Here is a 12,036-nt window from a genome sequence, read left to right on the forward strand (position 1 = left end):
ACAGTTTTTAGCTGTCCATTGCTGAAAGACTTCTACTAGACAATGCCATACCTTACAGTGGGCTGTGTGCCAGTTCACTACTTACCATTGGGTGGCGTTTTAGCCACTCTTGCTTCATATTTTATGGCTTTCAATCCACTTCTTCAGTTTGTCCATCATGTGAAGCCTACCTGGTTTACCATCCTTTATAACTTGTATCCTTCTGCTGCTCACATTCAGGGAACCCCTTTTTTGTTTTTCATTCAGCACTCCATGAGAGTGCATGTATTTATTTTTGCTGCCTCCCTCATGCGCTGTTCCACCCCAAAATACCTGCAACCATGCTCATTGTTGCTCTATACCCATTTAAGCTTGTCTGTAAAAGCACTGCAACAGACATTTTTGCTGGGCTAGGACTAAACAGGAGGCTTTAAAGGTTGTTTTTATTATATATTTTGCATTGTACATATTGAATGAATGCACAGGCCTTGGCACAAAAAGGCTTTTATGATGATGGGTTAGGATTAAGCTGCTGCACTCACTCAGCTGGCATTTGAGGCAGAAAGTGTACTTAGCATGACTGAAAAGTAAAGGTCTCTTCTCCAGGAGGCCACAAATCTGCTGCTTGGGCTACTGCAGAGGACCACATAGCAGCATCATTTATCTGAGTCCTGAGTCCTGTGGAAAGTAAATTAGGCTTTGGCAAATGTTTTCCTTTTAACAGCACTTAATACCACGGATGGGCTTTTTTTTGTAAAACTTGCAAATAGGAAATAGAAGAGAACCTACGTACATAGAGATAAAATAATATGCTCAGAATCACATCGTTTGGTCATCCAGAAAACCTAAGATCAAAACTCCGGTCTCCTTGCTCCACTGTTAAGAATCCAGCACATGGTCTTAAAGAGCACAGTATATGCGAAATTGAGCTCCCACCCTTACTCGTAAGCACCAAGTCAAATACATTTGAATGTACCCATCCAAAATGAGTTGCTGAGCTATACCATCCTGCCCTCCCAATAGTCCATGATTACTGTATATCAAACAACTACTTTTTAAAAACCAGAACCTCAATATGTGTAGGAAACTCAGATGACATCTATGTGATTGACTGAGCAATAAGTGACTAGGTGAGCAACTCGAATAGAGTGGGATGAAATTAAGTGCTTGCACAATTAGGAAGCCGGTACATCTCTTCACTACATCTGTTTTCATTTCTAACCCACTATGTTCTCTGCTCGGTTTGAACTTGAGCACCCGATTTCTCTAACATAATGACTCCTTTCTTAAGGCAGGTTACTGGGTGTGCACAGAAAACAGGCCATAACTGTTTTAGTGTAATGCTGAATTCAGACACTACACAACAAAAGGTTAAAGATTCACAGAATTAAAAAAATGACTTTCTTTTTTAAGGTATTTTACATTACAAAACATCTGTGTTTATACAACACAGACGCAGTTAGCAATACGCCATAAATGTTGTTTCCACTGGTCAATTCATGCTGTGAGCCTCTCGACATAATCGAATCGCAAATTCAAGAACATACCTCTCCCCCAGACTTTCTGACAGTGGGCACTAGTAGCTTTATGATGTTTCATGGAAGCCAAGGAAAGAAAATATGTGTTTTTATGACTCCACAAATAAGAGACTGCATATGAATCACATATATGAAAAATATCTTCTCAAAACTCTTTGATCAGTTCTATAAATAAAGTATTTTGGCAAATGTGTACTCGCAAAACGTATTTACAATAAATTAACCAAAAGAAAAAACGTAATATAAATGTTGACTTCATAGTTTTCAGGCAATACTGTATACACACACGCACACACACAGCCTCTATTCAAACATTTAGCATTCATTGCAATAGTGTTGTCATCCATAGTGTCATTTTCTTCCACCTTTCAAGCTGCTGTGAATTAAATGAATTCTAATTTGTTCCGATGATTCGGTGGCGCATTTTGCTACCGTTTCTTAAAAGCGTTCTCGTCCTTCATCGCTTTCACCAGCCAGTCTCTCTCCTGGTCTTCATCCGAGTCACTGAGATCACTGGTGTCAGCTGCTAGCAGTCGTGAATAGTTGATTTTCCGGTGGCGGGGCAGTTTGGATTGGACAATGACGAACAATACCAACCAACATATCAAGGTGATGGAGGAGGCCCGGTACAGGATGGCTAAGCTGAAGCTGCTCACAATGAAGCCACTTGAAAAACTGCCCAGGCTGGCCCCACAACCATAGGACAGGCTGTGTAGGACCATCTGCAGTGACCTTTCAGTCCCAGGAGTTGCAACTTCATCTGCCAGGGAATACGCAACCGACCACAAAGCACCATTGCTGAAAGCACTCAGAATCTGAATGGGCAGCACTGCCCATGATGTCCACAGGAAAGAATAGTATAGAAGCTGAATGGCCAGGCAACTTAAACTTAGAGCTACGATGACGCTGCTGGAGAAAACCTTACATATCCGGTTCTTAAAGACAAACAATAATATTTCAGATACGAGGGCCACAGCAATTGAGAATCCCATGTACAACTCGGAGCTGCCAATGTCCTGCATTTGCCAGAAGAGGAAATTGTTAGCTGTAGATACTACTGCGCCAGTGAGGAAGACAGTGACTGCCATCAGCAGCATCCTTCCATCGCTGCCAATCAAGCCCAAGGCCTTCACTGTTTTGTTTGTGTGTTCTGTTTTTTTAGAGACGTGAATGGGATAGAAGACACTCACAAGCAAAGAAGCAGTTATGACAAGGACGTAGCCATAGAAATGTACTACCATGCGAGGGATGTTTGGACTCAGGTAGCAGTTCAGATGATCCACTAGGGCAGAAATGCTGCAGGCCCCTACTATAGTGCCTAAGTAGCCCCATATCCAGAGCCTGCCATGTCTATCTGTGGCATCCACAAAATCTAGATACTCATAGAGGCTTTCATCAGCTATCCAATCTAGCGGAGCTGCAAGCAACTCGCACAGGACAATGGCACCTAAAATCATCAAAAACGTGGTATGTTCAGGATTAAAAAAATTATTTTCTTTCAAGACTTCAAAGTTTATATCCCTTGCAGTTTTCCAGTGCTTTGAAATGTTAAGTGGACTTTCTGCGGATCTGGGACTTCCTACAGGTACCAGGATTTCATCATCATTCCCACTAAAAATATCTTGCTCAGAGTTATTTAACGCAGATTGAAAGGTAATATTTTCTGTTTGAAGGTCATGGAAGTCTGTATTTTCTAGAAATATGGGCTTCACATTTTGCATTTGAGAATGTTCCTGTACCCTTTTACCTTTTGTTTCCAGAAAAGATTTAGGTCCAATATATACGGGTTCACTGTTATTTTTTCTTGTTCTTGCTCCATTTTTGTCAGTGGTGGACTTCATCATCACTGGCAATGCCGGGCTGGTCTTACCTGCAGCTTCTTTCTTGCTGGAAGTCAATGAACTTAGTCCAGAAGAAGGATTATTGGGTGCTAAGTCTGGGCTGGCAGTCAAAGCCAAAAGTTGGCTAACGTTCATGTTAGAGCTATCCTTCAAGCTCCAAATCCCTGTTGCAATCAATCTGTCACCTGACTGCTGGCTGACATTACACAATCTGTACACAATTTCCTTATGTAAAGGGGGGATGAGAGTGAGCAGTAACCCTGCCCCCACTGTCGAGAGCAGAGATCCACACATGAGTATTTTCCGTCTTTGATGACTCTTGGCAAAATAGGAACATAAAGGTGCCCACACAACAGATGTCAAGTGCTTCATTCCCATGATGATGCCCACCAGTGGTGGGGTGAGTCCCAGGTGCCGAAAATAGATAGTCAAAAAAGGCATCACACAAGAGTTTGCCGCACAATGCAGAAAGCGGAAGATCCCGGCAATTGCCAGCGCTCGGCTAACATCCAACTGCTTGTTCTCATTCATGGCTCTTGGTGTTGAGTTGTAAAATCCAGAAAGTGTCCTATAGAAGAAGGAACAAAATTGTGTGTTACTGGGAGGTATATCACAAAAGGCAAATCAAGCACACACACACACACTACAATTGACTAAGCAGAGGTGACATTTACTGTTGTGTATTTCTGCACACAGACCTATACATATTTACTGTTGTAAAGCGCTCTGACTCGAATTCTCTGTATAGACTTATCTTTGATGTGAGCATTTACTGTTGTAAAGCGCTCTGATACCTTTGAGCCTAACTCTCAAATAAATAAATAAATACAAACAACAGACGCAAAACTTAATTCAAAGGGGATTCAATTTCATAATGAACACAGCAGTAGCACTAAAAACATTTAGCATAGGAAAGCTAATGACCTTGTAGGTAAATCCAATGTGATGAAAGTGTTTAAGTAGAAATAGATTTAGGACACTGAAAAAAACTTGTTGATAACATCTCATTAAGGAAGCAGAAATATGGCTGCAGCATATCTGGTGAAGGTGATCTGTGTTGATAGGTGAACATTCGGATAGCCGCCAGCTTAGCATTATTTTAACTCTCGATAATGTGTTCAAACAATATTAAGCCTCTATCCACCTACAACAATACCCGTCTTGAACTGACAATTGCACACCAATAGCACTCGAACATTAGCCGGGTGCTTTATCTACTGTCCTAACTCCACTTCTTTAGAGTTTAGGGCTCACTAATCAGGTTCTCCGACATTCCTCCATGACTTATGCTGGTGTCTGTAAGTGCAGTGGGTCTCCTCGTATCCTCGACATGCATTGCAAAACTAGTAGCAGTCACATCGTGGAAGAAATTGATTCGACACAACTACACCGATGAGATTCTTCTACAAGAATGCGTCTTTTCCATGCATTCTGTCCTCTACAGTAATTATTCATACCTATGCAGAGATTCTTCTGCATTTGACACTGTCAGAGCTTCTTATGCAGTATGTTTCTGAGCGGTCACTACAGTATGCATTGAGATTTTCTATAGCAAGTTTTCAGAGAGTAAGTTCAGCACAGCTTCTTTAGCAGGTTTCAGATATAGGCCTGGCTTCTTCCACGGTGCACTGGCAGAGCTCGCTCTATATTATGTTTTATTTCAGAGCTATGATGAACTCCAACATTTCCAGAAACAAGCACAGCTTCTTTGCAATGCGTTTCCGGTTTCTTGCAGAATACATTTCATACCTACACCTGTTCACCTGCAGTATACATTGTAAGAGCTCTGCATTATGAGAGAGGTAGGTTTGGAAAGCAAGGGCGTGTTCCTCCTACAGCAGGCTTCCAGAGCTACATCGCACTTCAACCGTGCATTTCGAGGGATGGGGCGAATGATCGGACAGTTACTGTGCCAGACAATGAACAAGGGACCCCCAAATGCGTTTGGCTGAGTGCCCTCAAATTCCTTAAGGTGTCCCTGTGTGTTATATGACCTGGGGAGAAGAGGCTGTATTCCACAGGTAAATTCCCTTTGTGTAGTATAGGCGAGAAAGTAACGCAATGATGGTTTGGTTTGAATTGATTATGCGATTTGCTTGAGAGATCAGCAAAAGGCATTGTCCACGTTAATATGAAGGCGCACTTACTTCTTGAAACATGACTAACATATTGCCCCTTTTACCTACACCACAAGACATCACGATGTAAGTAGTGCAGTGTTATACCGCCTTCTGTTGGTTCTCCCCTAAACTTTTTGTATTCCTCCTCCGTTTTTGCTAATCTCGGTTTTGTTGGCCTTAGGACTCAGCACACTTTACCACTGCTAACCAGTGCTAAAGTGCATGTGCTCACTCCTTAAAACATGAGAACATTGGCTTGTACCCAATTGGCATATTTAATTTACTTATGAGTCCTTAGTGAAGTGGTACCACATGTGCCCAAAGGGTGTAAATTAAATGTAATTAGCGGGCTTGCAGCACTGTTAGTGCCCCTATTTAAGTAGCCCTTCAAGCATGTCTCAAGCCTGCCATTGCAGTCTGTGTATACAGTTTTAAACTGCAATTTCGACCTCTCAAAATAACCTTTTACCAGGCCCAAGCCTTCCCTCTTAACACATATGAGTCACCCCTAGGATAGGCCCTGGGCAGGTTTTTTATTAGAAAATGCGACTTTTAGAAAGTTGGCATTTTCCTGCCGTAGCCATTTAGGAGCCGATTATGATGTTGGGCGGGGAGCCTTCTCCCGACAGTCAGAATCTCATTGACTGTATCGGAACCCTTCCGACCGACTCGTTCGGTTTACAATCTGCCCGACCGATTATGGTGTTCATGGTCAGATTGTAAACAACACGGTCATTCCGAATCAGTTCCGACTGACTCTTGGAGAATTTGTGTTGCTCGGAACCGCATCGTACACCTCGATGGACAGTGTTTCTGACCTCGCGATTACGATGCCGATTTCCAACAGCCTTTCCGAGACGGTCTGCCAAACACAGAGAGGCTGTCGGAAGGTGACATTGGGGGCCCCTAGCAGGAACCCTTTATCCTGAGGCCTCTGGTCGGGCCGAGGAGGTACCCAAGGGACCCCCCTGTACAACCCTATACTGTGTGGCAGGCCCCGTGGGGTGCCCGCGACAGGGTGCAGGGTTTTACACTGTCGCAGTTCCTAACTGAGAGTGGAAATGAGTTCCAGAGCCTAGGGGCTAAATAAGCAAACCTGCGTCCGCCTAGTCGTTTTACTTTTATTCCAACGATAAAACAAAAACGACTAGGCGGACGCAGGTTTGCTTATTTAGCCCCTAGACTCTGGAACTCATTTCCACTCTCAGTCAGGAACTGCGACAGTCTCTTAGGATTCAGAAAGACCTTAAAAACCTGGCTTTTTGGACAAACTGATTAAGTTGGATCCTCGCAGCTGCCAGTGTAGGAACTGCGCCAAGAGACCTATGGTGTAAGTGCGCTTAATAAATCTATCTTAACATAACACACACACCCCATTTCACCATAGGAGCCTGTGTTGTCGGGCAGAGCACAAGCTCCCATAGGAAACAATGGAACTCCGACCGAACAGTGTTCGATCGCATTGTAATTGGTTGGGTGGAACAGCTGAGCGGGAGTCGATTTGTCCTGATTCCGAAACGGTGTCGGCGGAAAGTTTCCGCCCAACATCGTAATCGCCCCCTTAGTGTCTGTACCTAGGTCACATGACTGGGTGTAGCTGGCAGTTGAGAATTGTGTATTCCTCCTAGCCAGCCACACAAAATAGTGAGCTTAGTTGTTCCTGGATGGGCCGTCACTGGGAGGGTGGAGCTGGGCACAGCCCCACTTACACCGAATAGGATGTGTCCTACTTCCACCCACATGGCTGAATTCCCCCCGAAGTTAGTCTAGGGCCAGTACAGGGAAGGCAGGATGCCTGGGGACTTCAATGAGAAACCTTTAGAAGCTTCTCGCCCACTTCAAAAGCACAACAGAGCATAAATACTGGATCTCAAACACCAACTCTTCTTTATACTTCTGGACCTGTGGATACTTTACCAGGAACGACTGCTGTGTTGCTGAAGGCCGGCCACTGATCTGGGAATTTTGCCTTGCTGGACTACTGTCTGGCTGTGCTAACCTGCTGCCCTTTTATCTGAGGAGAAGAACTGAACCAGCATCTCTTGAGCCCAGAACCTCAGAGTGACTCCAATGGCTAGTTGGCTGGCCTCCTAACTTGTGCCTCAGGAACAGAAGGCTCCAACAACCTTGACTCAGCACCTGGACTCTGCCATCTGTGAGTCTGCCCTGCTAAGTGACTCTACCCCGGTCCTGGACTCTTAGAAGTGGGTCTTGGGTTCTCTGCCACCCTCCGTGGACCCAGTGGAACCAACGCATTTCTTCTGATGCACAACAAGAGCAGAAAAGACGCATCACTGCCAATGCATTGTTCGGCACTTCAGCAAAGACCCATACCGCATCACAGCTCGTCACCACACCTGAACCGCCGCTGCATGACACATCTCTCATTGACGGCAGGCTAGATGTTGGACTCTGCATTGCAGCCTTGCAGCTCCTCGGAACCGAAGCATCGCCCCGACTGTGCAGCACATCCTGGACTCCGGACTTCACATCGCAAGCCCTGGTCGACGGGATCCTCGGTGACTTAGGACCTTTCACTGCAGCCTCGCAGCATCTCGGAACTGGCTCATCGCATCAGCTGCTCGACACATCTTTGACTGGGATCCTTGCAATACTATGGTAACCAAGATTTAAGGTACTTTTGTTTCTGCTGGCCTAACTATGTCCCTGTAGCCGGACCGCACCCCATCGCCGTTGGCCTGAACTTGTGACTTTGTTCCTGGTTTGGCGCAACCAGATATACACAGTTGGTGCTTTACGCCTTTTCATGCTGTTTTCACTAAAATCTTTAAAATTGAACAACACTGGTTCTACTGATTGGCTTTTTGTAATTTTAGGCTTGTTTTATTTATTAAAAATGACTCTATTCCTCAAACGTTGTTCTGTGATCCCTTTGTGGTGTGTTGTAACTGTGTTACTGTTTGACGTGTTGCACAAATACTTTACACATGGCCTCTGAGTTCAGTCTGACTGCCCTGTGCCAAGCTACTCGAGGGTTGAGCACAGGTTAATTTAGGGTTGCTTTTGACTCTATCCTAAGAAGAATTGCGGTTGCTGCTTGAGAAGGATTTCACCCCCCCCCTCAGCCAGTAACCCAGTTTCTTAAAGAAGCTTCCAGACTGTACTGGATGGAGTAGGGGCCCCAAATCCCCTGGCCTTTGGGCACGTGACGTTACGGTTGATCATTCTCTGCATGCAGAAATATCAGTTTTTGCTGCTTTTAGATTGAGGTTCATCCATCGTTTGACTGCTTGCAGCAAGGGCTCGATGGCACAATTATTTTAGTCGACTAATTTCTTTAGCTTTGGAGTGATATATCTGTTGATGGCATAGCTGAAGCAGCAGAGGCATGAATTCTCGATTTCCATGGGGTGTTGAAGAGGAGGGTATGCAGCACAGGAGTCTGGTGGAACCATTATTTAATCTTCAGTGGTATTGGTTTGTAGGAAAGCAGGATGATCTGTAGTTGCTTCTGAGGAATGACACACACCAGACTAGTGTTTGCTGGAATTCCAAGTTTATTTAGTATGTACAGTAAGGTGGGGGGTGGAGTGTATTGAATGTCAAAGCAAGGTAATGTATTGAGTGTCAAAGAGAGGTTGAGCAGCAAGGGACATGCCACCACATTTGGGTTGATGATGTCTTCTGACATGCTACTAGCTTGGGACACAGAGCCACATCTGTGCAAAAAGTAACTTTGTGAGTCAGATAGGGTGCCCTTGCGTTTGAGTATTGTGGTAGTTGTTTAAAAGTTACTCTCTTGTTCAATTTACGCATAATGTATCCATGGAAGGAGTGAGTCTGTAGTTAGCCAAGTTGGTTCTAGAGCTTGCCACTGCCAAGAACTCACCTACAATGTTTTTGTTTTAGTATTTCAAAAGCTACCCATCATTCCCCTTCTGTACCTTTATCTTTCACAATGATGCTCCTCGGGTGAAGAACAGCCAGCATTTCTAGCAGGATACTTGAACTCGGCCATTGGCCAAAAGGAGAACCTTGGTTGTGTCTTTTTCTTTTTATGTGGAGTTACCCACACAGGCCCTTTTTGAGGTCAAGCCTGTGAGAGCAAGCACTAGCGCATGCATCTCGCTTGCGAGACACTATTGTATCCAAAAAGGGCTTAGATCCCACTCTTTACTTACCATTTGTTGGCTTCAGTGTCACTCTGTTTTTGCAGCCTCCTTAATTGGCCAGCACAGGCAAACGTTACTTCTATTCTTTTCTGTGGAGCAGGAACCAAGCACCGACTGCTATATCTTAATCGGTGTCTGTCCGCTGCACCCAACATGATCGAGGTACTATTTCTTGCACCCTCCTACTCCTCCTGCTTGCTGCTCCCTCCTCATAGTTGCTGTTTTCTTCTAATTTACCCCGGCGCCGCTTCCTCCTTATTGTTGCTTGAACTGCCCATCTCCAGTTGTTCTTTGACCTACTGTTCTCCGTGTTAGTTGCTTCCATGCATACTCTTGCTCATCTGCAAATCTCTGACCACTTCCCTCTGTGCTTGACTCAACACCCCTCTCCGAACAAAAAGAGTTTGGGCGCATAAAAGTTTTTGCTTGCCTAGTCAATGCCTGTTTTTTGAAATGTATGTAATTACTGTCCCAGCACCTCTCAGTGCACATCTGGCAATCCTCACACAGTATTCCTCGCTAACTGAATCCAAATGTAGCATCACACCCTCTCCTGCTAGGTGGTGGAACAAAAGTGTCTCAGCGGATTCCAGGGTGTGTGGCTGTGCTATTTGAACAGACTCTACATCCGAACAGTTTACCCACCAAAAGCATGATAGGAAGGCCCACCCTCTTGTCCCTAGTCCCAGAGCACGGTTATCAGCACATCTGCTAATGCCTGAGATACTTTTTGTGATGACAGAAGAGTTACCACACAAAGTATTTCATAAAATCAGCTATATGTGCATTTAAGCGAGCTGGGACGCAAGACACATGCATTACATAATGACAAACCAGTCGGAGAGAGTCAGATCCTTGGCACCGGGAGCAGTTTTGATGTCATGCATTCAAAATACCTTTAGGTAGCTTGCTGGTCCACAACGCGCGCCTAAAGGACTGCAAGAAAGACAGGAGGCACATTATAATTACAGACAGTTCAAAAAGAAGCTTAAAATGCAAATCCAGACACTCAGAATTTTGAGTCCTGGAAATGCTATTTCCAAACAAATACAATCCACTACTGTGATACATTTACCACAGTTGAAAAATTAGGATTAGCGTGAAAGCAAAGGTATTGCCAGACCATGGGCAAGGGGGTTTACCATTGTGATGGAAGTGGGCAGCAAGAAAGTAGTAACTTGTGGGTTTCACAAACTTTCCATATTTTCATGACACCCTTTTCCTTATTATTTTATTTTGAAGAGTCCTAAATAGCAGTGACTAAAAATACAGAAAAATAAAGAGTATAATTAAAAATCAGATGTTGGGGGCGTGGTCGGGCAAGATGGCCAATTGGACGTAGTTCGTCTCGGCTCCTGGTCCGTGCGTTATCCCAGAATGCATAAGAGCAGATGTACGGAGCTCTGACGGTCGAGAGGCATACTTAAGTGTAGAGGAAGCTTCGGGGCACAATCGGTGCATATTAAAGTGCGGCCAGCGCCATTCTAACACCATAAACAAAACAGTGCAGCGGGAGCCGGCGCTTATCAAGATGGCGCCCGATGCACGGAGAGTGCTAGAGCAGCCCTCAAGCCGGTGACGAGAGCGAAGAACAGTGACAATCAACTTACTCACCGAGGCTGGGAAAGAGTCCCGCGATTAGCCCCGCCACTGTGGTTCCCTGGAAAGAGCAGATGCTGAAATGGTGCATCCATCATAGAGGACCTTACCGTCTCCAGAGGACACTTGAAACCCTGCAGGTGCGTGTGAGGCTCGCAAGGCAGCGGGAGCTCGGCGACAGGAAGCAGGTTGCCTCGGACCTTATGGGGACTGCTACCGGGGGCCGACACTCGCAGCCCGCAAAGACAAGCCTTGACACGCGGCATGCCTGACTTTAAGATGGCAGCTGAGTTGGGACTACGGGCACCGTTGTTTAATCTTACCTAAGCTTTCTGATTCCACCTGTTTTATTACAAGTGCTAGCCCAGAAGACACACCCGCAAGGCCTGCTCGCATACCACAGCACCTTTAACAAAGGCTCAGCGTCTTGCGACTTGTCACCACCGGGGTACTCCTGCGGCGGCCGCTGAAGAGGGGTCCGGAGAGGATTGTCGGTCTGGCGGAGCTTCTACAGTGGAGCCTGTTTACGCTGAGGAGGCTCTCGTGGAACTCCTGGGCCCACGTATTCCCTTCAAGAGCTGAGTTGAGTATAGTGTGAGCCTTGCTGTCTTCTCGCCAGGTGAGCCGGTTGTTGGCTCTTAACACTTAACCGTACCCAGACAGGCTGCAACAGCTACACCATACCTCCATGTTTGAGCCAGACACCACTGCAGCGCAGGTATGCCAGCACACAGCGGGGTGGCCTCCATGAACATGCTGGGAGCACCCGGGGACCTAAAAAGAAATTGTCCCTTACTTTTCAAGCGGTTCAGCAGCGGGTCACACT

At 45.4% G+C, this 12,036-nt stretch overlaps 1 protein-coding gene across 2 annotated transcripts in view; it reads right to left on the reverse strand.

Annotated features, from left to right (window-relative positions):
* Positions 1–405: 405 nt before the first annotated feature.
* Positions 406–12,036, reverse strand: part of MFSD6L (major facilitator superfamily domain containing 6 like) — a 37,719-nt gene continuing 26,088 nt past the window's right edge. For both annotated transcript variants that reach the window (XM_078654669.1, XM_078654668.1), the window contains exon 2: positions 406–3,926. In XM_078654669.1, coding sequence (XP_078510795.1) covers positions 1,946–3,889 — 1,944 coding nt within the window. In that variant the 5' untranslated portion in view covers positions 3,890–3,926 and the 3' untranslated portion in view covers positions 406–1,945. The remainder of the gene's footprint in view (positions 3,927–12,036) is intronic.

This window comes from Lissotriton helveticus, chromosome 7 (assembly GCF_964261635.1).
Source record: "Lissotriton helveticus chromosome 7, aLisHel1.1, whole genome shotgun sequence".
Classification (NCBI taxonomy): domain Eukaryota; kingdom Metazoa; phylum Chordata; class Amphibia; order Caudata; family Salamandridae; genus Lissotriton; species Lissotriton helveticus.